The sequence below is a fragment of the Nyctibius grandis genome, chromosome 27 (assembly GCF_013368605.1).
Source record: "Nyctibius grandis isolate bNycGra1 chromosome 27, bNycGra1.pri, whole genome shotgun sequence".
Lineage (NCBI taxonomy): Eukaryota > Metazoa > Chordata > Aves > Nyctibiiformes > Nyctibiidae > Nyctibius > Nyctibius grandis.
In genome coordinates, this window is record NC_090684.1 from 234,518 (window position 1) to 260,935 (window position 26,418).

General features: G+C 51.0%; 3 protein-coding genes across 4 annotated transcripts in view; all 3 read left to right on the plus strand.

Annotated features, from left to right (window-relative positions):
* Window positions 1-76: 76 nt before the first annotated feature.
* Window positions 77-20,794, plus strand: DENND2C (DENN domain containing 2C). Of its 2 annotated transcripts, XM_068419545.1 has the most exons (19): window positions 77-192; window positions 4,043-5,001; window positions 6,683-6,831; window positions 7,387-7,499; window positions 7,869-8,036; window positions 10,857-10,950; window positions 11,702-11,746; window positions 13,057-13,244; window positions 14,519-14,628; window positions 15,128-15,197; window positions 15,542-15,619; window positions 16,523-16,663; window positions 17,023-17,171; window positions 17,567-17,744; window positions 18,079-18,120; window positions 19,080-19,185; window positions 19,581-19,820; window positions 20,148-20,234; window positions 20,634-20,794. In XM_068419545.1, exons 2-19 carry the CDS (start codon window positions 4,199-4,201, stop codon window positions 20,663-20,665), a joined length of 2,793 nt encoding a protein of 930 aa, XP_068275646.1. In that variant the 5' UTR covers window positions 77-192; window positions 4,043-4,198; the 3' UTR covers window positions 20,666-20,794. The 2 variants fall into 2 exon arrangements, with proteins under 2 accessions (XP_068275646.1, XP_068275645.1); XM_068419544.1 differs by lacking the exons at window positions 77-192; window positions 20,634-20,794 and having other exon boundaries at window positions 4,118-5,001; window positions 19,581-19,779; window positions 20,148-20,215.
* Window positions 20,795-21,078: 284 nt separating this feature from the next.
* On the plus strand, window positions 21,079-23,984 carry BCAS2 (BCAS2 pre-mRNA processing factor). Its single transcript, XM_068419338.1, has 7 exons — window positions 21,079-21,232; window positions 21,309-21,401; window positions 21,478-21,548; window positions 21,627-21,788; window positions 22,666-22,716; window positions 22,924-23,004; window positions 23,544-23,984. Exons 1-7 carry the CDS (start codon window positions 21,140-21,142, stop codon window positions 23,671-23,673), a joined length of 681 nt encoding a protein of 226 aa, XP_068275439.1. The 5' UTR covers window positions 21,079-21,139; the 3' UTR covers window positions 23,674-23,984.
* Window positions 23,985-25,102: 1,118 nt separating this feature from the next.
* Window positions 25,103-26,418, plus strand: part of TRIM33 (tripartite motif containing 33) — a 32,541-nt gene continuing 31,225 nt past the window's right edge. Inside the window, exon 1 of the mRNA XM_068419255.1 lies at window positions 25,103-25,550. Coding sequence (XP_068275356.1) covers window positions 25,103-25,550 — 448 coding nt within the window. The remainder of the gene's footprint in view (window positions 25,551-26,418) is intronic.

Here is a 26,418-nt window from a genome sequence, read left to right on the forward strand (position 1 = left end):
GGGAGCGGGCGGTGCTGGGGGCGGGCGCGGCGGGACTCGAGGCTGTTCCTGCGCCCCGTTACCGGGGTTCCGGCGAGCGGCTCGGCGCTTCCCGCGGCGTCGCTGCTGGGCGCGGTCGCGGCCCGCCGGGCAGAGCACTGCGTGTCCGGCCCCGGCGGGAGCCTGGGACCGTGCTGCTGCTGCTGGCACCGGGTAAGGACTCGCTGTGGCGTCGTTCTCCGCCCCTGCGCGGGGAGGCGAGCGGCGTGCTGCGGCCAGGCGGCGGCCCCGCGGTGCGCGGCGTGTCTGCGGGGGCGCCCCGCCGACCGCAGCGCTCCCGAGGCCCTGGGGCGCGGGCGGAGCTCTCTGCCCCGGGTGGTCCGTGTGGCGCGGTCCCCGGGACGGCGGGAAGCAGCGACGGGACCGTTTCCCCGTGGGCGGAGGGTAGGGGGTGGAACGAGCGGGCGCTGAGCCCGCGGAGGAAGCAGGAGCCCGCGCAAGCCCAGCGGCTGCCTCGGGTGTCACCGCAGCCCCTCGGGCCGGAGGAGGCTGCGGCGGGGGGGTCCCCTCAGTGTGTGCAGATGCCCGAGGGAGGGTGCCGGGAGGATCCCGCCAGGCTTTCTGCAGTGGTGCCCGGTGACGGGACCAGGGGTGGTGGACACAGACCGGCACACGGGAGGTTCCCTCTGAACATCAGGAAACGCTTTTTCACTCTGAGGGTGCCTGAGCACTGGCACAGGTTGCCCGGGGAGGTGGTGGAGCCTCCCTCCTCGGAGATACTCAAAAGCTGTCTGAATGCGGTCCTGGGCAACCTGCTGTAGCTGACAGAGCAGTATTGAGCAGGAGAGAATGCCTTTAAGCTTGTACTCTGCTGTCTGTGTTTAACATGAGCCAGGAGCCATGTGTTTCTAGTTGTATCTGATAGTTCAAATATCAAGGACATGCCTTGGAAAGACCTTCTCTGTGGCACTCAAAACTGTGCAGCTTCTTAGGTGAGTGAAGCTTATTGCTTCAGCTTCTAAGTAATACTACTTCTCCAGTCAGTGCGTGGAGCTTCACTGGCTGGAGAAGTAATATTACTTAGTAGGTTTATGCTGAAGGAGAGGAAGTAAACTCACTGTGGTTCCTCTTTCTGCATGTGGGTCTGTGTAGCTCTGGATGAGTCAGGTAATTGCTTGAGCACTGGGTGAACTGCTTGAACTCTGGACATTCATCAGCGAGCAGAACCAGAGGCAGCACTGAGGACATAGTCTCACCAGTACCTGTATGCTGGCTGGGACTGTGCCTCTCCACCCTATTTCTCAGTTGCTGGTTGTGCCTCATCATGGAAGCACAGATGTGGACAGTAGGAGAGGTCAGGAGCATTCAGCTGACCTGGGCCATGGCTCTATATCAGGAAGCAGAAATATGGCAGGCTGGCTGAGGAAACTACAGCAAAGGCACTTTTTGTTGCACCCTTACCAGCGTGAGTCATAGGAGGAAGGATATGGGGCAGGCTGGCAGCCAGCAGAGCTGACCCGCTTGAGAACAGGCAGCCCTGCACACCCTGAGGAAGGACCCAACTAGAAGGCTGAGTAGGGCTACTCAGTCTGCCCTGTGCAGTGGTTTGCCCTCATGGATGATGGTCTGAGTCCAGCTCAGCTGCGAGCTGACAGCTAGTGTATTCAAAGAAAGCTGCCAGTGCTGTTGGGAAGCAAGGGAGCCTTTGGTGCCATGTGTGGCCTTGCTGTTAGCATGGAGCTGTGCATGCTCTACGAATGCATGTGATGGCCTTGAAGTGCTTAGCCCTGTGAATAAGCCCATTGCTTCACACAGCAGGGTCCTGTGGGGACCTGTCCCTGTGCGAGTTCTGCATCCAGTGGTCCCATGTTTGAAGACCTGGCAGGGAGTAAAGGTGCCTGTTCTGAAGCTGTACTGGCTGAGAGGAGGCTGTTTCACCCTGCTCCTAGCCTGGCTTTCCCCATCAGAGCCTTTGCAGCTTTGCTAGCTTGTGCTGCAGGTCCTTAGGAGCGGCCCTGAGCACTGTTGCTCTGTGGAGTGGTTGCAGTGGCATAGGAAAGGGGAAAGTTGCTTTCCTGTCTGCTAATCAGGGCTTTGCAGACAGGGATTGAGGGAGGATGGCTCTGCGCTGGCTCAGGATGTTTTCGAAACAATGCCTATTTATAGGAGAGGGCCAGGGGCCCTTTGCTGCTTGGAGCTGCAGAGGAGCAGCCTGGCTCTGCGGGAAGGGGGTCTTGCAGTGGGGTGCAGTAGCACTGCAGTACCCTGGGCAAGGAGGTCGGGGAGAGTAGGGTAGGTGTGGTTTGTTGTTTTGTGTGTTCTCTGTCATTCTCTAACTTGTCCCACTCTCTCCCTGCCCTGCCACGACGGGATCATCAGCCCTCTTCTGTTTGCTTGTCCCCTGCCTGTACCTTGCTACTGGCAGGAGTGGGGAGGGGGTGCAGTGCTGCGCTGGAGCTGGCACCAGAGCTGGAGCCGCAGGGCCACCTGCACAGTAGTAGCTTCACTTCCCTTCTTTGGAGACGTGCTGGGTGGTGGTCAGGAGCGGTGCGGCTACGAAAGCGTTGAGGACAGGGCGGGATGCTGCTGAGGGACAGAGGGCTGATAATGGGGCAAATATCCCCAGTTCAGTTGCTTACTCGGATTGTCCAAGTTTAGCCCATTCACTGCTGAGTGGGAGAGTTACCGGCAGCTGTCTGGAACAAAGTGATAAGTAATGCCAGACTGCAAGAACCCATGCGGTTCTCTCTGGAGACAGGCAGCAGAGAGCTTCTTGCCACAGCAAGCAATGCTGCTTTGGTAGAGAGTGTGAAAGTACCCCAGAGAGCTGAGGCTTGGTGCCATGTGTGCCTTTGGGCTGCTGTCTTCTGTCTAAGATGAGTTTCCAGCCATGCTGGCATATCTGTGAATATTGGGGATGCCTTGTGAGCTACAGCTAGAGCCGAGGGGCTGGGGACTCCGCGTAACAAATGTCTGTACCGAGGTCACACCGGACCTGTAGGTGCTGGGTCTGTGCAGCCACCCAGGCTCTCCCTGGTGGTTTCTCCTGCCTTTGTTGCTGCAGGACTGTCTGGAGGACTGTTCACTGTATCCTCTGGATTATACATTGGGGTAGTTTCAAACAGCATAGCTCCTGTTTGTGCAGGCTCTGCTTGGGTAGGAGAAGTCATAGTGTTTCTTTAGAATTCCTTCTCCTCTGCTGATCTAAACACAGGGCTGTTCTCCTCTTTAGTATGAGAACTCACCAGTTTTTTCTGCCTTGTGGCCTCTGTTGTATGCCTTTTAAAACTTCCCCTGCCTGCAAGCCACAGGCTGGGCACCACTGCCCTCCAGGCTTGCTGATGGCAAATTTAGGTCAGGTGTTGATGAGCAGAACATCAGACAGGTTTTTTCTTGTGTTGTGCAGCAGGAGAGCACATCTGGGAGGAGGAGTACAGTTGGGCTTTTCTCCAGTCATCACAACTCTCCTCGTCCTCCTGTGTGAAGCAGCAGCCCTCCTGCTGCTCCTGGCTCTCTGGAAAAGTAGCTGTGGTTCCCCTTCTGTAGAGCTGGCATGGTATCTTGTATCTTGCTGTGTCTCTGCTGCGTTGAGAGCTCTGGTAGACATGTCATGCTGCAGTGATTTGGCTATGTGCTGCCTGCGGTGCTCTGAGCAGCGCAGAGCATCAGGAGACACTGGGCACTCCTGCCTGGCGTGCATCGGTACAGGCGAGGAGCAGAGGGGCTGGCTGAGAGCTCTGTTGCAGACAGGCCGTGCTGCTGTGTTCCTGTGCCGTTAAATAATTTCCTTGAGTTGGGACCCTTGGAATCCCTGGCTGTGGTTTGTTCCTGTTGTGGTGTTTTGTTTGTTTTTTAAGCCAGTGAGACCTCTGCTTCCTTTGTTAGCCCTCACAGATGTGTGCTACAGAAACAGGCTTTGTGGGGAGCGTGCTCGGAAGCCAGTCTTGAACATGTGATTTGGGGAGGAATGTTCTTCAGCAATTGCCAGAGAGCAGCTGGGAGTTCCCGGTGGTGCGTATGGCTGGAGTGCAGCTGATGACTCTTCTCTTTTTTGTGTCCACAGGTCGTGCCAGTGGGCAGTCCTTGCAGAGCTGACACCCAGGGGCCCTTGGACACCACTGGGTGCTTTGGAGTCTCATACCAGCTTGATGTGTGCGGGACACGGGTGGGCCTGGACAAGGCTGGAGATGGGGTGTTTGTAAGCACGTTGGCACTTGCCATGCACCCAGTAGGGTCAGCGGACAGCAGCTTCTCCCGCTCCGCTGTGCAGACCCTCTCCCGGAGCCACTGCCGCAACATCAAACAGAAGATCTCCCAGTGGGAGCGAAGGACGCAAAGGTGCTCCAGCAAGGAAAAACAGCAGCTGAAGGACTTCGGAGTAAAGTATGATCCCAGCTGTGATGCTCTACCCACAGTGAAGCCAGAACATACAGAGAAGGGCAGAAAGACTGGGTCCAAAGATGCAAAGAGCCTGGGTTTGGACTTTAGGGAAGATGCACAGAGCTGCGTGCAGACGGATGACTGTGGTGACCTTGAGCCCTGTGCATGCAGTCTAGCTTCCCAAGCCAAGGAGAAACAAGAATGGCAAGCAGGCCAACTGGACCCAGGGGCGACACTGCCCACAGGGAACTTCTATACCTCACAAGCTCTGTGGAGGAGAGTAGATCCCGTTCTGCCTGGCAAAGCCTCACCAGTTTCCTTGGACCTTCAGAGGAAGCAGCGGACCCGTGGCTCCACAGAAAGAGAACTGAAAATCAAAGGAGTGGACTCTCTCTGCAGGGCAGAGAAGAGCTTAAAAAACATTTACTCTGAGGCCAAGAGGCAAGAGGAGGAGCCAGCTGCTGTCCCACCACCCAAGCCCCGTAGGACTTTCCGCTATCTTGCAGAAAAGGGTGATAGTAGTGATGCCCGTGCTACTGGGGAAGCTCCCCTGAAAAAGCAGCATGGAGGAGACTTGGTGTCATCCTCCAACGATCCTAAGAAGAGAATAGCCAGCAGGAGGATCAGAGGGAGAACTCAGAGGTACATCGATTCATCTCTCATGTCTGAAACATGTTTCCTTAAATCAGTTTCTAGATGGGTTTAAACAGCTTGCTTGCCATGATATCCTTGTGGAGGTGCTAGCACTGACGATGCCTGTGTTGGTGGGGAGAGGATATTTCTGGATGAAAATATCCCCTTCCCAGCGTCGCGTACGCACTGCTTTTGCTGCTGATAATCTTGCAAAGAAGGCTAAAAGCTACAAACAGATGTCAGTCCCACACCTTAAAACAGAGTTGAGTGACAGTGTGCTGCCCGCTTCTTGCCCTGGGCTTGCCCTCAGCTGCAATTTGTGAATTACAGAATAGCTTTTCTTGGGGCAGTACGGCTGCTTGACGTTCCGGCTTTCCCGTGAGTGAAAGATTCTCCTGTTGCTTAAAGCTGGAGGCTGTCAGCTGTGGGTACCCCTGTTGCAGGTTTGGCTATTCTTCCCTCTTCCCGTACGTATGTCCCTGTTACAGCATAAAAACCTTTTGAGCTAACTTGGTGCTGGTCCTGCTCACAGCTGAGTTGCCCAGGGCAGCTGTGCTAGAGAGCAGTGTGGATGTTATAGGTGGAGATGTGGCTGGGACTCCTGAAACCTTCCTTCACCGCGGCAAAGCATGCAGCAACAAACCAAATTTTATGGTGGGCTAAATCCCTGCCAGCTCCTTTGTGACCTCTGTGCCATAATTTTGAAGTGGAGGCCGAGTATATGAAAACGCAAACTCGCAAATATGATAATGCCCTTAGCCTGGGCAGTAGAAGAGGTCCAGTAGAAAGCAGTGCCCTAATCCTGAGTACTGCTGCACATGCTTAGTCTGCAAAACGTGTTTTAGGTTCTCGCCTCTGTGACAGGATGGGACTCACCATACCTGCTTGGAGTTTGCTTGGCCATGGAGCCTCCAACTTCATTTTTAATTTAAAAATCTCCCAGAGTAAGTGAGTAGGACTCGCTTGGTGTGCTGGTTTTGGCTGGGATAGAGTTAATTTTCTTCATAGCAGCTTGTGTGGTGCTGTGTTTTGGATTTGTGATGAAAATAGGATTGATAACACACCAGTGTTTCCGTTACTGCTGAGCAGTGCTTCCACAGCCTCAAGGCCTTTTCTGCTTCTCACGCCACCCCACCAGCGAGTAGTCTGGGGGTGGGCAAGAAGCTGGGAGGGGACAAGGCTGGGACGGCTGACCCCAACTGACTGAAGGGATATCTCAGACCATGTGATATCGTGCTTAGCAATAAAAATTAGGGGAAGAAGGAGGCGAGGGGGGGACATTTGGAGTGATGGCGTTTGTCTTCCCAAGTCACTGTTACGTGTGATGGAGCCCTGCTTTCCTGGAGATGGCTGAACACCTGCCTGCAGAGGAGAAACAGTGAATGAATCCCTTGTTTTGCTTTGCTTGCGTGCACAGCTTTTGCTTTACCTATTAAACTGTCTTTATCTTGACCCACGCATTTTCTCACTTTTACCTTTCTGATTCTCTTCCCCATCCCACTGGGTGGGAGTGAGCAAGCGGCTGCGTGGGGTTGAGCTGCCGTCTGGGTTAAACCGCAACACTTGGAAATCAGAGTCCAGAGTGGAGCTTGATGGCCCCAAGGAGGACCATACTCTGTGTGGACTGGAGACATCAACTCACTGGTACATGCAGGTGCCTTTAGAAGAAGTTACACTGGTTTTCCTCTAGGAAATCTTTTGAGTTTGAGGACATCCAGGGCTTCCGCAACCAGATGGCAACCACCAACTCCCACAGACTTCAACAAGAGACAAATGGCACTACAGGATCCCGGCTCGTCTACACACAGTCAGAAGACAACATCTACGAGGACATTATCTGTATGTGCCCGTGCTTCTGGGGGATGCACTCACTTTATTTAAGGGTAGCAAATTTGCTGGGGAGGGAGGAAGGAAGATGAGAATGCACTGAGGCCCTTTCTGGCTCTGTGACTTTTAAGATCTTCCCCATCTGGTGTTCTTTGTTGATGTTAATAACTATCTGCCTGTGAACAGCCTGATTTCACATGTCGTGGAAGGTCACTAGAATTGACCTGTGCTAAACTGACTTCTTTATTAGCTCTTCAAATGCTTTGCTCAAGTGCTGCACAGAGGTCAGTGTGAACACTGGCAAAATCAGCTGCTTTGCAATACAGCTGCTTTCTCTGCAGTGGTAGAAACGTTTTGTTTTGCTGAGTCCATGTACGGTTTGCCAAGTTGATCGTAGTGGGTTAGAAGGTCCTTTGAGTGGTGGGAACCTAATCCGTCTTAAAACAGATCTCTCTCAGACCCTGTTAAAGCTTGGCAGACCACTGCACACTCTCCCTGCTTACATCCCTTGCAAGAATGCAGGACTTTATCTCCTTTCATAAATCCTCCATCCAGTGCTTTTTCCAGGTCCTGCAAAAGAGAACCCCTATGAAGATATCAGAGGGCTGCCCTTACCCCTGTGGAAGGTCCCATCTGTCTGGAAGCTGCCCCCTCCCTGGAGCACCAGTATGGCTCCCAAGGTAGAGTGAGGGGATTAAATTGTCACGTGTTTACAGAGAGTCATCTTCACAAGGGCCCTATTTTGTGCTCCCACCCGGCCCCACATTCTCCACTGGTACATCATTGGTTTTCCTTATTTTTATTGTTTATTATTAATGTAAATGATAACGAACAGCCATGGTAGTGGCAGTTGATTAAGCTGCTAAGGAGCAAAAGAATAGGAACAAGAGAGTGTTGATGAGGTGCTTGAGTGTGTGGGGGTGGGATGGAGAGCTTGGCGGGGCAGGAGGCTGCAGGAAGTTTATAATTTGTAATGTGACTCCTTTGACTCTGAGCTTGGACCAAAGCTAACCCCATGCTTAACCATCTCTTCTGATTCTGCTTTCTAGCCTCCCCCAAAACCTCCCTTCCTCAGTCGCAAGACTCTTGAGCTAAAGCCCTCCCAGACAAGTTTCCAAGGGAAGATGGTGAAGGACACAACCCTGCCTGTCACCCTGACTGAGTGGAAGCTGTTCCGAGCAGTAGAGGCTGCTAGCAGGAAAAAGAAATTGCCCTGGGTGAGATTTAAGCATGAAATGTTAACTTCTTGCATGACATTTCAAACTCTTGCTGCTTTGTCTAGCACCTTCTAAGCGCTTTGTACGCGGTCATGGAGCTGTGTGTCGGGCAGGTGAATGCTGGTTAGCACTGCTGTATGTGTGGACAAGTGACCCTGCTTGAACCATTTCCCCTCCAAGTAGCAGGGCAGGTGTTAGGGGATCAAAAAACGGAGTGCCAGTTCTAGCAGGGGTGGCAGTGGTTTTGTTGGCCAAGAACCTGCAAACGGAGTGGTAGGTGCGGACCTGGAGATCAGTGCTGTGTGTGCATACTAGCTCCTCCTCATGCTTTGTCATTTAAGCCTTGTTCCCAGTGCTTCCATGAAGTGTAATGACACTGATTTTGTGCTGAGTGCGGTGCAGGAATGCAAGGAAGCTCTCAGTGAGCTAAAAGGCCAGCTCTGTACAATAGTGTGTACGTGTCCCTCGCTTCTGATGACTTCTCAGACTGACCCTTATGTTCTTGCTGCAGGCACTGGGTTGTTAGATGGCCGACAGCGTGGGGCTGCTGTGGGGAGCTGGCTGGGCCCTTGGTTACTTGGCATGTTGACTGGAGTTCTTGTCTTGCCATCAGGAACGTACTCTTGCAGCCATTTCATTGTCTAAAGGTGAAGAGCAGCTTTTAGGGATAAGTGCGTTTCATAAAGCCTTCATACAGTTCTCCCCTCGTCTGCCTCTGGCTGCTGCCTCCTGCCTGTGTGCAAAGGCACATATGCTTCTGAGGCCGGAGTAGTGAGAGAGGCTTTTGATCCACCTCCACGACAGAGGACTCTGTTGTAATTCTCATTTGATGCATTGGGAATCTTTCTAGATACTAGTACTGGTTACCAGATCGCGTCCCTCAGTGATAAAGTGCAGCATGTGCTCTAGGACAGCTGCAGCTACCACCGTAGCGGCACCTTGTGCATAGGATTTAAAATTCCAGTTGTGGTAGTGGCAACAACTTACTTTTGCCACGGTAAAATCATTTAACTTCTGCAGATCTTTCTTTCTTGTGAAAATTGGGTGTATTTGCTCAAATTGCACGAGACTGTGAGGGAGAGTTGGACAGCTGCAAAACACGCTTCAAACATTAAGTACTTTAGAGTAGCAAGCAACTTCTGTATGTATTTTTCAACAGACTGTAGGCCTGAAAAATCAGGAACGAGATGGCAAGATTGTAAAAATGCTGTGATGGAGATTATCTTTCATTTGGAGGGGAAAAATAAAATATTCTCCAAAAGCAAACCTGTTCCAAAAATCTGGTAACAATTTACGTGCAGGAAGCACACTGTACTCTTTTTTGCTCACCAGGAATTGAGCCAAGATTGCTCGAGAGATTGAGAAAAGGATTGGAGTCTAAAAAGAAAAAAATTACTTTTTGATTAAGAAAAGCACAGCTGCCTTAAACACACCCAATATCTTTCACTGGTGACTCAACTGCACAAAAATCAGAACAGAAATGGAAATCCTCTAGGTAAGGCTGGATGGTAGAGGGGAAAGAGGGCAGATTTTGCAGAAGCACTGCTTTCTGGTGTGGGCTGTTTTCTTCCTTGCAGCCTCATCATGCTAGGAGGGCTGGCTAACGCAGAAAATGGGGAGAAATAGATCTGAAAAGGAGAAGAGCCTAAGCCTGGTTTGCTGAGCTGGGGATAAAGGCTTGAGCTGAAAAACCAGTTCTCTTGCTGAATATCTTCCTTTTTATGCAGTATTTGTGGTGACAAATGGCTGGGCCCCACCCTCCTGCATTCAGTGGGAGCATTTAATGAATTCTTGAGACAAGAATGAACTTGACCCGCTCGTTGCATTTAGGGTAAAACCTTTGCAATGAAGTGTCAGCCGGCTTTGGCGTGCAGAATCCAGGAGCCACCTGCGGCGTTGTGTACCTGGCAGCTGAGCGGGGGAGCCTAGGGAGGCCTGGGATGGGACGAACAGAAAGCATTAGGTCTTTGGTTTTAAGGCCATTGTGACCAGTGGAAGGAACGTTGACAGCGTCGACTTGGAGTGTCTAAAAGCTGACCCTTCTTTCACGTCTGTAGTTTAATCTGCATTGGGCTATGTATTTTTCCAAATTTTTTCTTCCAGTGGACCAGGTCTGTGGTGTCCCTGCAGCATAGACCCATTATTCTGTCACACTGTCTTTCTTTACCTACGCAAAATGAAAGTACATAATCCTTTCTTTTCAGGAAGCTGCCCTGGGACAAGGACTGTGCTTAGAGCAGCCTTGTTCTGTGCCCAACACGGTGCTTTGGAGAGCTTCCTGTAGCTGTCTGACATCCAACTACAGCAGCAAACTTAAAAACCAAAACAAACAGCAAACCCCAACCCACATTGAGAGTGCTTTGCTTTCTCTGGGCTTGGAAAGAATGGGGATGCTTGAGAGCATGCAGAGTTCAGAGTTCTTTGTGGTGGAGGGTTTATAAGATATTCTTGCAAGTGCCTTTGCACTTGGCCTCTCTAATAGAAAATGGAGATCTGATGCCAGACAGTTTGCTACTTCTGCTATCTGTTTGGTAAACAAAGTATGATAACCTCTAGGATGCTTGTACAGTTTGGTGTCAGCTCTGAGTTGTGATAACAGTAACCTCTCTCATAGCAGAAATTCTGCGCTCATTCATTGTGCAGTGAGCTGTGCTAGAAGTACTCTATCAAGCAGGCTCTGAGCCAGGGTCCCTGGCAGGGCTTGGGCAGCCTGCCCAAGTGTTGTGGTGCCAGATGATAGCTGTTGGGCTGCAGTCCTGCTGGCACCTGGACCCTTTTCTGGACCCCCACATTAACCTCTGCTTCTGCTTTGGATTTCAGCTGGTACTAAAAATACAGGAGATTTTTGATTCTAAGCGTGGAAAGAAGAGGGTGAAGTTGCTCAGTCCTGGGAGAGAAGCGCCTCCAGTGAAAGGTATAGAGGTCTCCAGCACCATTCTCTTTGCTATAAACCTCTTGAGGGCACAGTTCCTGTCCATCCTGGGGTGCTGCTAGCAGGCCAGGCACCACCACCTCCTGCAGCTTATGCTGGGCTGACTTGACAGTGCTAAAACCCGTGTCTTGCAGCTGGAATTTTTGTATTTTCAGCACTACTAGGATTGGGAACACTTGATTAACCCAGTTAACACTGTCACAAATGGAAGATTCCACTATGATCTGAGCCTGAAGAGCTGGGCTACTGGTTAAAAGTGCTTTTTCAAAAAAAAAAAGCAGAATAAGCCTGAAAATTCCCCACAAAACCACTTGGCACAAGAACTACCTCTGACCACTCCACTCATTGCTTTTGTGCCCCTGAAGTGATATTCTTGTGGTCTTCTGATTTTGTAGCTGTGGTATGGTCTTTATTTATAGTATATTCTGTTCAGCAACTCTGTTAAGTTTTATAGCAGCATCAAATAACCACCTGGTTTCTGTGCTTGTGTTCATCTGACCTACAGGTGGTTTGCTGGGAACAGGGACTTGATATCAACTCTGCTTTTTGAAATTTCCTGTTGTGGCACGTTTGCCAGTACCACCTGTTCTTTGCTGGTGCTTTGAGCAGGATAGGTGGGCAGCCCTGAGTGATGTTGGTCTGATGAGTCTAAAGTTCTCTCTCTTTCCCAACTTTGGGTGTTGCCCATCTTCCTTCTCCCTGGCTAATAAGTGAAAACTATTGTGTGTTTCAGGTGAAACCAGTGGGAATGAAAGCGATACGGAAAATCAGCCAAAAAGTGAGTGAATCACAGGGGCTGGTCCTGTCCCCGCAGCACCACGTATTTGGCTAAGGCTCTAATGGGATAAGCACACTGACTAGTTGTGGCTTCTGCCAAGATGAAGGGAACATCTAAGAGGCAGCATGGCCAAGGCCGGGAGCTGTTTCTGTGACAAATCAACCTCTATTTCTGCCACTTCTCCTGAGCCCTTGATGTTTAATGCCATTAATCTGCCAGTCACTAGAAGTAGATTCATTTTTGGGTTGGTGGAGTCACACTTAACTAAGAGATGTCTTGCAGGAGATTGTCCCTGGATCACCGTTGCTGCTAACACTTTTCCCCCTACTTCCTTCCCTTGGTTCTGTGTTATGTGCATAGTGTTGTGACATGCCCTTTCCTCTGAGGAGAAATCCCTTGGTCGTTTGTCTGGTTCCCCAGTCCTGAGTTTGATTGTAGGCCCAAGCTACGGACTTGAAATGCCTACTTGGTTTTGGCTGGTGTGGGGGGACCAAAGAGGTCCCAGTTTCTGTGCTGATAAGGTTTGAGTGCGAAATGGTAATGGTTGGCCAGCAGCCCTGATGAGTGACTCTGTCATCTCTCTAAGCAAGCATCTAGCGAAAAGGACCAAGGGAACTATTTCAGACGTTTCATTTACTTGGAAGGAAGCACACAGAAGGCCTTAACTTGGAGCAAATAGTGAAGTTCCACCTTTTTATGTTAAGGATAATAATGGAGAGTGAAGAGTCTCCGCAGAAATATAGTGGTTGAGTCACTGCGTGATTTAAGAGTTGTTTCCAAAGTGTCCAGAATGTGTAATGGTGCCTGGGCCGCAGGAATTTCTTACATCAGAGTGCTGTGCCTGTGCTTGTGAGTCTGTACGGCCTGTCAGGACATCCCAGCCTGGAGGTCTCTTAGCCAGGAAACCGGCTCTGCCTCTCTTGAACGCCCATGCTGCTTTACAGCATAGCTGCCGGAGGCCTGGCCATTACTGAACTGGTGGAGCTGGGCTTCTCACAGCTGGGCTTCCCCATCGTTACCACAGCGTGTCGCTCTGAGATGTGTGGGAAGAGTGTCAGGACAGCAGGAGAACACTAGCTGTCGGTCAAGAAGGATCTGCAGAGCAAGGCCAGTGCTCCCCTGTCTGGAAGAGCTCTGTGCTTGAGGAGCTGACGCAGGAGTCCAGGTCCCGTAGAGCGCAGCAGTGATGTTAGGCAAATGCACCCATCTTTTTTCCCCTTTCTAAAGGTGGTGATGAGTCCTCGTCTCTGACCTGTAGGTATGTGGCAGTGACAGCCACGGGCTGGTTTTGGATTTTTACCTTTCTTCAGGTCGGCACAGGTGCCTGGTGCAGGCGCAGTCAGCTGCCAAGAGGAACCCACACTACCAGACGTTGGAGCGGGATCTGATAGAGCTTCAGGAGCAGCGGCTGTTTGAGCTGTTTGTGGTGGTGTCACTGCATAAGAAGGCATCTGAGATGACATACGCACCCCAGATCATACAGCAGTTTCCCAGCAAGGTAGGAGCTGCATGGAAACCTGCCCACAGAACACACTCAGCAGCTGTTTATTTCCTCACGCATTGTGTATCCCTTCTAAACTCTGTTCTAGTAAAGCTGGCCCACTGGTTAGGATACAGGCTTGGAATATCACAGAATGGTTAAGGGTTGGAAGGGACCTCTGGAGATCATCTAGTCCAACCAATAATATAGTTTGCACCAATAATAGGTGCAACCTCTCAGTCTGTTCTTTGCCTTTGGGAAGGGCAGCGCATTGTTCTCTTCCTGCTGCCCTGGCAGGCAATCAGACCCAACTGTACCATGTGGCTCTTTACTGGCTTTTGTAAATGCATGAACGAAACAAATTATTTTCTCGGTGTTTTTTTATCCTGTGCTCAAATTAAAGTGTTTCGGTGAGTGACTTTATACGGGGCAGTCTATCATGTTGGGTTTTTGCAGGAAACATTGCCCAACAATTATGGAGGTGTTCTGATTGCAGATTTGTCTCCCTTCTAAAAATAGCCTTGCTTCCAAGTAATCTGCTTGTCACCCTCTTCTTTGGGCTACGTGCCCGAGGACATCAAAGCTTTTGTACAACTGTTACTCTGTGAAAATGCTGTAGTTTTCCTAACTGTTCCTTCCTGCTATCACAGCTTGGGACACTGGAGTAGCCTAGGTGCGCTGACTGAGAGTACAGTGTGTAAAATCATCTTTATGCAATAAACTTTCCTCTTCTCAGGGGCATTTCCTACTTAAATGTGATCTCTCTTATTTGAAAACCTTCCTTTTGCCCCTTCTGGGCAGTTTTTAGCATGGAAAGTTGTCCTGTAATCTTTGAGGGATTTGACTTGAGCCCACACATGGTAACTGGAACATGTGATTCATATTTTCGCAATCAAATTATGAGTGATCTGCACATCACAGGCTGAAGACATTCCTATTCCTCTTAGTGTCTTCAAATCTCCTAGGAATAGAACTGAGGCAAGCTGACACAACCGTCATTTAGGGGGTCAGTTCTAGCTTCATTCCCCAACAAACTTGGCCATGCTTGTAAATCCTTGTTCAGTTCTTACCAAGACCAGCTGGGTAATTTTACAAAGGTCCCATCAGCAGGAAAGATGCAAGAGGGAACTGGGAATCTGTTACAGTCAGAATATGTTCTCCTAAATTTGAGCATTAGTTATCTGATGGTTCAGCGTTTGGAAGTGTCAGGAAGATACCGTCTCCCATTGTTTTAAATGCTGCAGCTGTGCATCACGCTTCAGTGACTTCAAATGCATGTGTTACCCCTCCAGGCTGAACATCCTTTCAGACAGTCAAAGGATACTGAAGAGAGGCTAAAGGTCATTCCCAAATTCTGCTTTCCAGATCCCAAAGACTGGTTTCCTGCATCAAACCTTAAAAGGTGAAGACTTGGTTTTGAATACTGGTGCCTGAGACAGGCAATGCTGAAAGCTTAGGTATGTGCCAGTTCCCTGGACCAGAGGAGCTGCAGCCAGAGCAAGGGAAAATGGGGAAGGCTGAATCCCTAACCCCTGTGACAGGGGAAGATGAGATATGGAGGTGGACTCAGAAGTGCTGCTTCTGCCCTACTGCCGTCTTTCCTATAAGAAGGAAGTTTGTAACGTCTGCTCAAGGCCGGCTCCTGGGGCTGGCAAGTGCTTCTGTTGCTCCTTGGCGGAATGGAGAAACAGCTGGGAAGGAAGAGAGGTGTAGTAGCTCAATGAGAGTCCATGGGCTGCAGGTTCTTACACTGAATAGAGCCTGAAGTAGCTTGCTAATCACAGCAGAGGGTCTTCAGCATGACTAGAAAGGGGGTGGCTTGTAGTTTGTGTGCTTGCTTTGTCAGTCTCTTCTCTGAACTGCATGGTGAATTTAACCCTGACTGCTCTTTGGTTCCCCAGTGAAACGTTTTCTTTTGTGTTGACGGGTGAGGATGGCGGCCGCTGGTTTGGGTACTGCAAGAAGCTCCTGGTAAGCCGCTGCGTATTGGGAGGAGCGAAAAGAATGCGTTGATAAATGCGCAGTCACGTGCAGGACGTGACTCAGCAGTGGGTCACGTAGCGCCTGTGCTGCTGCTGAGGTTACCGGCCCTTTGAATGCACAAGGGAAGGAGCATGGTGATGCCCAGCAATGCAGTGAAATGGGCTGTGGGCGTGAAAGACCGCTCCTGGAACTGGTCGTTCCTCGGGAATCTTTTAAGTCCGAAGTGTAGAGGGAACTACAGCAGAAGGAACTCTGCGAATCAGCTGCAGTGCAGGCGCTAGGTTCTTTATTGCATCCCTGCTCTTGGCATAACTGTTCCTGTTGCCTTTCAGCCAGAAGGGAAAGGGAAGCGCCTTCCTGAGGTGTACTGCATCGTTAGCCGCCTGGGCTGCTTCAACCTCTTCTCCAAGGTGACGTGGGGAGAGCCTGTTACTTCTCATTGCCCTTGAATCTCTAACCACCTGCAAGCTCCAGAAAGTAACTGGATGTTTCTCTCCAGTCTAGAATTGCTTAGTGATTGTAACTCATCCCAGGAGGGTGGTGCTTCCTTGCTGCCTTTGCTTTGACAGGGCAAATGAAATTATACTATTGCTGAATCTTGTCAGCTGATACACAGACAACTATTCCTTCAGCAATTATTGTCAGGAAGTGGCCTCTAATACCTCATATTACTGATGGTGCCCCTTCATCCTCTTCTTCTGTGACTGGAAAATGGCAAATCAGGTTGGGGGGGTGGAGAGGAGATCTCAGCTTGTTTCTCCTAGCACTGTGAGGAGAGCAGATAAAGAGGTAAAGACAGGGGAAAGCTACTGCAGGTAAAGGGTGGCTATTGCAGAAGAACATGGGGCAAGCTTATGATGAAAGCTGATTTCTAATCGTTGGAGCACAGATTTCTAGAACAGTGTTTCAGAAAGGTTTCTTGGGGAGGAGGATGAGGTGTTGCTCTTCTTACTCCTCTAGCTAGTTGTGAGAATTTGATTACCACATACAAGACATTTCCTTGCAGTAGCAGGAGACTGGATTTGAGAATGAAGAGTTGTACTCACAGGTATCAGTTCCCATTTGATTGTTCAGACATTTGAGAGGAGCTTTCACAGGGATCCCAAGCGAGGGGGAAGCGGGCCGGTTCCCATTTGGTTGTTCAGACATTTGAGAGGAGCTTTCACAGGGATCCCAGGCGAGGGGGGAGCGGGCTGTGAGTCTGTGTTGGAGCCTTCACGTGTAGCTGTGGCACGGGATACTCTAACAGAGGCTTGTATATCCTCTGGCTCACCAGCAAGCGTTGAACCAATGTCCGATGTATCTTCTTGCAGATTTTAGATGAAGTGGAGAAGAGGCGAGAGATGTCCCCAGCCCTGGTGCACCCATTTATGCGCAGCGTCATGGAGGCGCCTTTCCCTGCCCCTGGACGCACGATCGCTGTGAGGAGTTTCCTGCCAGGCGCAGGGAATGAGGTGAGGGAAATGAGGACTGGCTTTCCTGTGTCCATGGTGTCCCTGGGGCACGGTGGCACTTTGCGAACTGCACTGCAGAGTGATGCTGCCTGTAAATACTTAGTCTGAAGACATCGTCCTGAAATGCGAAGGGAGGCTGTCGCAGAAACCAGCTTCCTGTTGAATCATCTACCGTAGAAGCGATTCGCTGCTTTTTAAGGAATTGCTGCTTGGGAGTCCTGTGCGATGCCCTGCGCCGACTGCCCGGGCTGCGGGGTTCCCCTCTGAGGAGCCACCGGTTCTGCCTGGCAGCCCCGCTCCCGGCCTGGCCACGCTGTGGCTTTCTCCTCCAGCGCTCGTCATCTCTGCTTGCCTCTCAGGTGATGGAACTCTGCCGTCCGCTGGATTCTCGACTCGAACACGTTGACTTTGAGTGCCTGTTTAAGTGTCTGAGTGTCTCTCACACGATTCGGGTCTTTGCCTCTCTCCTGCTGGAAAGGAGGGTGATCTTTGTTGCTGACAACTTAAGGTAAAAAATGAGTCTTGAGTGACTAGTTCTTTCTGAGGGATACTATTTTTTCTTCTGCGTTTGGGCCTGCGTCATGTGCAAGCTTGTCTAACTTTTTGTGAAGAGTTACATTTAAAAGCTTTTTGCAGACTTTCCACAGGACGTGTGCATGCTTAGAATTTGGAGTATGCTATTGACCCAAGAGGAGATAAGGGAATGTTTCCTTTACCTCTTTAGTCTGGGTTGATGCTGCTCCTAGCTCCTCATACTGACTTTAAAAGTGGATGCATGGGGCTTCTGCTGATGCATAAACAGTGTACGTGAATTACATTTTCCCTGAGCATTTCTAACCTGTGTCTGTAGCTGAACTGAACGAGACATTGACAATCCACTCTGTGCTTCTCTTACCTTTCTAGCACTCTGTCTAAATGTGGCCATGCCGCAGTTGCAACGCTTTATCCCTTCACTTGGCAACACACCTACATACCAGTCCTGCCAGCTTCTATGATTGATATTGCGTGCTCTCCAACCCCATTCTTAATTGGCATTCTCTCCTGCTCGTTACCACAGCTCCAGGACCTGCCCATAGAAGAGGTGAGAATTTGGGTGAAGCACGGTGGAGGGACAATGTCAGTGGTATGAGGCTGACCTCTCTGGAATAATCTCTGTGGATTCTGTCTTAATATAACTCTTAAACTTTTCTAAGACAGATGGTGAACTTGTCAGATAGATACATGTCAGGGTGTTCCATTGTTATCAAAGATAAATCATATTCACTGTTCTCACAGACAGGCTGCAGTTATGCAAAACTTGTGTTTCGTGTGTGACATCCCCTGCCACTGGGGACACTAAAAAAAAAAAGTGCTTTTTTCTGTACAGCAACATACCTAGTTGTAAGAGTCTGTGTGTTTTGTACATCTTTCCCCAGGTTCTGATTGTTGATCTTTGTGCTGGCAAGTTCTTGCAAGAGGTGAGTGAAATAACAGTACCAGTCACTCATGGTTATGTGCCAGGAAAAGGCATCAACAAAAGGAAATGAAAGCAAGAAATCAGCAAAAGCTGGTATTCATATGTAGACTCCAGGGGTTGAAGAAGTATCTTGCATTTCTATTTGATCAATAGAGAAGGGAAGAGACAAGATCTTTGTTGCAAGATTGAGGTTGCATGAGGTAGAGACCTCTGCAAAGCCAAAGATGCTGCTTATCTGAGCTGGATTTAAAAACAGGTGTTCAGTTGGTTCATGATGTGAAGTGGAGCACTAGGATTCTTTGCTGCTTTCTGTGTACTTGCTCCCTACAGGGCTTTCTCCTCTCTCACCTAGCTGGGGTGTGTTTGTTGGGTTTGGTCTTTCTTTCCAGGAGTGATAGTCTAGGAGACAGACTGCCACAGTTCACTTGTGGTTCTCTGCTGAACTTTACCTAATGTGCTTCTGCATCACCAGACAAGTAGCTATAAATGTGCTGGAGCATTACTAGTTCAGGAGGCTCTTTGCATCTCCTTTTCCTTGTCTTACTATTCTATTTTGCATTGCAGCCTGCAACTGGAGAAAGGTATTAAAGGATCAGGTTTTTTTAACCATAATTTTAAGTCGTCATATTTTCTCAACAGACTTTTGTCGTTCTTGTATGTTTTGTCACTGGTATAATAAGCCTGAGTCTGTGTAGTGGATATAGCGCACCTTGTTCTGTGTTGGCCATTTCTGTGTGTGACTCTAATAGTACATAGTCGGAGGGTGCTGAGCAAATGTTTTTCATTTCTGTGGTGACAAGACAGATGTATTGTCTCCACACAGATATACCATATCACAGAGTAACTTCTCTCTAATAGTTTTAGGCATGTTATGAGTATTTCTCATCTGTTCACAATTAGAAGGTTCTATTGATGATAGCTATAACACAAAAATGCTTTCATGGCCATTTGTCTCTTTAGGTATCAGATGAAGATGAGATCCTGCCTCATAAACTCCAGGCTGCGCTTGTACAAATCTTGGAAGAACGAAGTGAAATCTTGTCACATGAGCAGAGTGACACTCAAGGTATTTCTATGGAAAAGTGCTTTCACAGTAGCAAATCATTACACCTTCCCTGTAGCTGATATAAAAATGAGCAAATGGAAATAAAAATGAGGAAGCGACATTTCAGAAAGCTATTTTCCTGTGATCTTACTGAGAATATCTTTCTTCTGAATGTGTTAGAAGTTTGGTGTCCTAACAGTTGTTCCTCTTTTCACCAATCAGTATGTGTAGAGCTCTAGTTTTCCTTGGGCCAAGTGCATCAGTCCCCATGCTTTGTTTTCTTTATTTTTTCTGAAGTGGCAGAGAGAACGCTTTTCTTAAACAGAGAAAGTAGCAAATTTCTGTACTTTAGAGGGTAATCTGACAGATAATTTTCAAAGTTGAACTGCTTTATACATAATCTGTCCTCTTCACAGGTGACACGCCTCTGAACTCCCTGGTCTCTGAAGCCTTTGTGCAGTTCTTTGTGGAGATCGTTGGACACTACTCCCTGCACATGAATGTCACAGAAAAAGGGGAGCGGGTGTTTCAGCGGGAATCGTTCCGTAAATCTCATGGGTCACGCAATGTGCGGCACTTCTTGCACTTCTTCATGGAAACACAGATGTTTGCAGGGTTCGTACAGGATCAAGAGCTAAGTAAGAATGTGGTCAAAGGTGAGGTTTGATCTTACTTTTTTCTTTTACAAACTCACTTTCAAAGTGTAATGTCACGTGACTTTGACTCTTGAGAAGCCTTTTGTCCTGGCGAGTTGTCCTGTTGGCATTTTGGCATATGTAATAGCTCCCTGCTCTGCTAATTACTCAACAGAATTCATCTTGCGAAGTAAAGAATTTTTGCATCTCTCACCTTTCTGGGCTTGATCCTGCAGCTTACATTACATGCATGATTTCCTTTTCGTAACCTCCTTATTAAGATGCCACATGCTAAAAGATGGAATAGCTCATGTAGGTGAGGGATTTATTTTTTTTTTTCCTCTTTAGGCCTTTTTGAGGTCCGTGCCTTGGAGTATTTGGAGAGTATTCCAGAGACAGAACGAACTGGAATGAACAAAATCCTTCGCAGTCTTGGTAAAGGGATGCCCTTGCTTTGTGTTGATTTTTTTTGTTTTGTTTTTTAAATAAATTTAACTATTGACCAAATAGTTGCATGCAAGAGAGATCAGGGCCCAGTCTTTGCCTTGTACACTTGGGTTCCTTTTGTTTACATTTGCTCCTTCAGGGGACACCGAACACTTTGTGAGATTTTTCTCTTAGTTTTAAGCTTTTGCATCTTTAGATAAAATCCGTGGGAGGTGCCAAGTCCTAGAGCTGTCTGAAGCTGTTGCTTGGCTTTGGTCTTGGCTGAGCACATGCTGCGGGGGCAGCGGGGGTGTCTGCCAGCCGCGGTGGCCGCGCGTGGACTTGCACCGTGCGAAGTTCCTCAGCCGGGTGCCGGCTGGAGCGCCTAACGCTGTTTTTTCTCCGCAGGAAGTAAAATGAAGTTTCTCCAGAAGCGATGAGCGGGCGCTGCGGCGGGCCGGGGTGCCGCCTGCCCCGCGGCCGGGGCCCGACTCCTCTCTGCCTCCACGCGGGCCGGGGCCGCCCGGGGGCGCGGAGCCCTGGGCGCTGCTGCCGCCGCTAATAACGATCCCACGCCTCAAACCGCGCCCGAGTCTCCGTTCCTCGCCGGGGGCGGGAGGGGGGCCCGGGCCGCGCCAGCGTGGAGCCGGGCCGGGGGCGTGGCCGGTCGTGGAGGGGCGGGGCCGGGGTGGAGCCGGGCCCGAGGGGCGGGGGCGGGCGGGACCCGGGGGTGGAGCCGGGCCCGAGGCGTGGCGAGGGGTGGGGCGGGCCGGGGGCGTGGCGAGGCCTTCGGAGGCGGAGCCTGGAGGGGAGGGGCGGGGCCGGCGCTGCGCCTCCTGCGGGCTCCCGTCGGCCGCGGCGCGCAGGCGCTCTGCAGCAGCGCCGCTTGGCGGAGCGCCGGGGCCGCGCGCACTATGGCGGGCCCGGGGCTGGTGGCCGGCGACGTGGTGGTGGACGCGCTGCCCTACTTCGACCAGGGCTACGAGGCGCCGGGCGTCCGCGAGGCGGTGAGTGCGGCCCGGGGCGGCGGGCGCGGCCCGGGGCGGCGGGCGGCGGTCCCGCCTGACGCCCCGTGTGCGATAGGCCGCGGCGCTGGTCGAGGAGGAGACGCGGCGGTACCGGCCGACGAAGAACTACCTCAGCTACCTGCCGGCGCACGACTACAGCGCCTTCGAGGTGAGGCGGCACGGCGGCCTCCCGGACCCGGCCCTCCCCCCCCGCCCCCGCCGCCTCACCGCTGCTCTCTCCGCAGACCGAGATCATGCGGAACGAGTTCGAGCGCCTGGCGGCCCGGCAGCCCCTCGAGCTGCTCAGCATGAAGAGGTGAGCCCAGGCGGCCCGGGAGCGGGGGGCGGTGCCCGCCAGGGCCCCCTCCTGAGGCGGGCGGGCGGCCTGTTCCAGGTACGAGCTGCCGGCGCCGTCCTCCGGCCAGAAGAACGACATCACGGCGTGGCAGGAGTGTGTGAACAACTCCATGGCGCAGCTGGAGCACCAGGCCGTCCGCATCGAGAACCTGGAGCTGATGTCGCAGCGCGGCTGTAACGCCTGGAAGGTGTACAACGAGTAAGGCCTTCGTCGGCTTTGCCGGACCTGGCTGAAGTTCTGACGTCAGTTTCTGTGTGTTTCTGTGTATTTCTCATGCGTTCCTATGTAAGGCCAGTGGGGATCTTTAGAATGTATCCTGGAGTAACGGAGCCCCTGTGAGAGAGGTATGTGTGGAAGAAAAGGAGTCTGATCTGAAAGAGAAGGAGCCTTCCACGTGGCCAAGAAACAGCCTGTGTTTCAATACATCCCAATCTTGAATTTTGTGAGTTATTGTTTGGGTAACAGTTGGTGATAAGAGGCTTTAACTGAGGATAACTAAAGGGACTAATGATAGCCTGCGAAATGATAACTCAGTAGTGGAAATAAAGGTGACTTACTGCTGATCCTCCTCAGCCTGGAGCCACTATTAATAAACCTGTTGTAAAAGCCAAAAAAAATGGTAGACAGTATGGCGGCAGGAAGCACCAGGGCTATTTCAGGCAGAGAAGGTTAATGTCCACTTTCAAGAAGAGTTAGCTTAGCCTTAGACAAAGGTGTAGACAAAAGGAATGCAAAGCTTACCTTTGAGAGAAGGCGAAGCGTTGCTTCGCTTAGGAGAAGGGAGACGGGTAGAAGATCTCTTAGCTCGCACATACGTCAGGAAGTGAAAATAACTGTGCTTGAACAATGTTATGTAGGGGAAACAATAATGAAAATTTGTTACAGGTAATTTTAGAATTAAAATTAGATGAGTGATAAGGTAGGGTCATGTTACAGTGGCATTCTCGTCAGAATAGCATGAGCATACAGTAACAAACTTGAAGATGAAACTTGATCAGCTAGTGGATATGATTTTATGACATCTGATCTAGCGATTTTATGTTTTCCTAATGCTTTGCCTGTATTCTGCTATTAGGCACCTGGTTCATATGATAGAACAAGCCCAGAAAGAGCTTCAGAAGTTGAGGTGAGTCATTCTTTTTCACATTTTCATACTGAAGTTGAAAGGAGCCCTGTACTGGGATTTGTCCATCTATGTTGTAGTTACAGTCTTGGCTATACGACTGTTTTCTGTTACTACTTATAGGGATTAGGTGTATTTCAAAATTAGCAGCAGATATTACAAATTTTAAATAAAGTAGGCAAAAAAATACATAGATATTTTTCTCCCCAGGAAAAACATTCAAGATCTGAATTGGCAACGAAAGAACATGCAGCTCACGGCTGGGGCTAAGCTACGGGAAATGGAATCTACGTGAGTATCTAGAATTTTTCTGTTAACTGTTCCACAAGTATATCTTTTGCTTGAAATTCTTCCAGGCACAGCATCAGTGTTCTTTCAGTACTACTGTAGGATGTTATCACATGAATACTATTGCTTTGCACAAAGTCTTTTAAAGGATTTGTAATTCAAGTCTACATAATAGTTACTGTGGTTGAGAGAATCAGTGAGCAACAGATGTGAAAAGGAAGGCGCGTTGGCTGCTTGAAATTGCCTGTCTAAATTGTTTCTTAAACTCTTCTTTATCTAAATATTAGAAGTGAGTGGATTTGAGTCTAGTAAATTAAACTTTGTATGTTAAGGTTTAACAGGGTTAAAAACTACTTTTCATCACTACTTGTGATGTGGTTGTCCAAATTATCATCGATATGAACTGAGGTTTATCACATACTGAGAAAAATACTGATTTATTTTGTGTCTTTGTGCTTTCTTTAGAGCAGTAATTGTCTTTGATTTTAAAACAGAGGATTGTTAAATAACACTAAGGCTTTTTTATTTCTTTTCCCTTTCAGATGGGTCTCTCTTGTCAGTAAAAATTACGAGATTGAACGAACTATTGTGCAGCTAGAAAATGAAATTTCACAAATCAAACAGCAGCATGGGGAAGCAAACAAGGAGAATATCCAGCAAGACTTCCAGTGACTTAATCCTTACTGTCTTACTGCAGCATATGTTAAAAAAACAACACAAAAAGCTTTGGAGATGCTATGTGTTTGTAGACACCTCTAGTTGCAGTTGTGCAAGGTGATAAAAAGGTATTTTCATTGTTTCTTGTTTTAAATTCTAGGAGGCAGGGTAGACTCAAAATGTCCCGTTGAAATGTATTAGGGGCACAGTTAAAATGTACTGTGAATTGTTTCACTTTTTGTATACCTGAAGTAGGAGCTCTTAAAAAAACCCTGTTTCACGTTTGCATTTTCCCCCATGCCTTTAATAAACGCTGTTTTGCCATCTGCGTGGCTTCTGATTCACATAGAAAAGACAGCCTGAGTGCTGCCAGCGAGGTTGGCTTTGCCAAATAAACCCGCTTAAGAGCACTGCAGGGCTGATGTGTGTAAACTTGGATTCGGTGTGGGAGGCGGTGTCTGGGGAAGGGGCTGCTGCTCTGCGTTGTGGCATTCCCAACTGCCAGCCCCGGAGAGAGGCCAGGGCACAACGTACGGCATTGCAATGGTAAATACGTGTTGGTGCGCATGAGGCGTCCCAGCGGCACCGCGCACGCCCAAAAGGGGGTTTTCTTGAGAGGGTTTATGCACGACAAGAGTGTGATACGGCTCATCCCAGTACGTGCCGATGCGTATTCCTCGTTGCCCAGCGCACGTGTGGCACAGCAGCGACTGTACCTTGTAGCTCTTGCAGCACAATCACACCTCAGCGTCCTTGCGGCTTGTCTGCTGATCCAGACGTGTCCATCGTCAGCTCCTGCGGAGCTCTCGGGCGTCACAGCGGGCGGTGCCCCGGGATGCGGCTCCCGGTGAGTGCTGTGAGCACGGAGTGCTCCTGCCCTTCGTGACGGCTCGCTCCTCAGCGGGGCCGGTCATGGGCCTTGGCCCCCGCGGCCGCGACACAGCCCGGGTGCTGCTCTCGGCTCTTCCCCCCGTGGTGTCCCCGCCGTCCATTCCGCAGCGCCCACGGCGGCGGTTCCTGGAGCGCGGTGCGCTCGCAGGCGCGACCGGCCCCGGCCCCGGCCCCGGCCCCGGCCCGGCCCGCTCCTTCCTCCCGCCCACAGCCGCCGCTCCCGCCCGAGAGGCGTCCGCAGGGGGCGGGGCCCACTCTCTGCCGCGCGCGCCGGCCCCCACTGGCGATTGGTTGGGAGCCGCCGACGCCGGCCAATGGCGATTCACCCCGCCGTGCGGTGACAGGCCTGCGCCCCGCCCTGGCCGGATGAACGTAACAACTCGTATTTCCGGACGCCCCCCGACGACCGAGCACGCGCCCCCGCGCATGGCCTGACGGGCCGCCCCGAGCGCGCCTGCGCGAGCCTGGGGCCCGCCCGCTGCCGGGGCGCGCGCACGGCGCGTGGTGACGCGGCGCGTGCGCGGCGCGGGGAGTCGGGTTCAAAGGAGGAAACATGGCGGAAAACAAAGGAGGCGGCGGCGGCGGGGAGGGGGCTGCCGAGGCCGCGCTGGGCGGCGCTGGCGGCCTGGAGCCCGGGGCCGCGTCCCCCTCCGGCGCCGCGCCGTCCGCGCCCGCCGCCGCGCCGTCCGAGGAGCGGGAGAGCCCGGGCGCGGCGGCGGCGGAGCGCGGTCTCGGGGAGGCCGAGGCCGAGGCGGCAGCAGGGCCCGGTGTCGCGCCAGGGCCGGGCCCTAGCCCGGTGCCCCCGCTGACGCCGGCGGCGCCGGGGCCCTTCTCGCTGCTGGACACTTGCGCCGTGTGCGCGCAGAGCCTGCAGAGCCGGCGGGAGGCCGAGCCCAAGCTGCTGCCGTGCCTGCACTCCTTCTGCCGGCGCTGCCTGCCCGAGCCCGAGCGCCAGCTCAGCGTGCCCGTGCCCGGCGGCGCCAACGGCGACGTGCAGCAAGGTGAGCGCGGCGAGGGCCGGCGGCTTCTCCCGCGGCGGGTTTCCCCGCGTTGCTCGCGGGGTTCTCAGTTCTGGCACCCAGAACCGGGCGAGCGCTCGGCTTCCGTGTCCCTGGGCTTGAACCCGGGGCTTTTCTCGGCCGTGTTTGATAGCCGGACCCGGACCGGTCGCGTACGTGACCGCCGGTGCTTCTGTTGCCCTGCTCCTCCGGGGTCTGTCGTAGACGCCCATCAGCAGCTTGCTTCGTATTTTCAAGCGACGGCTGAAACTTGGAAGCTCTTGGAATGACGGTGTGAAGTGCGCTGTGCGTTTTGTTTTGGCTTTCGGGGCTGCTGCAGTAGAGGCGTGTCTCAGAGGAGGGGTTCAACTGCTCAGTGCTGCAACGCTTGGAAAAAAACTTGTCTAAGTGAACTCTAATTCATTGTTGTTATAGTATTACACGCTCAGTTGGAAACGGTGTGTGTAGAACACCTGCTTGCAGATACGTGTTTCCTGTGGACTGAGTTAAAACATCGCAGTGCTGTTTGTCACTTGACTCTCTGCCTGTGTACTCTACACTTACATAACTTTTGTGCCACGGAGCAAGTGTAAACTGCTCCTTCCAGGTGTTTTATTGAAATCACAGCTTGAATTTTATTTTTTTATTGTATATGTTCGGGGATGGAATCAAAAAGCTTCTGGTTCTTTTAATTACGTGCTGTGGTCTACAGACCAAACTAGGGCCCTGGTAAGTTGTTTTGCAGGTCTCAACTGGGCCCTATGGTCAAACAGACCGTGTTTGGTGACATTGTTCTGGTTTTAGTGAGGACTCAAGCCATTCCTGTGTTGCACAGTGAAGGAATTAACCTGCTTGGTAGTGGTTGTTTCGT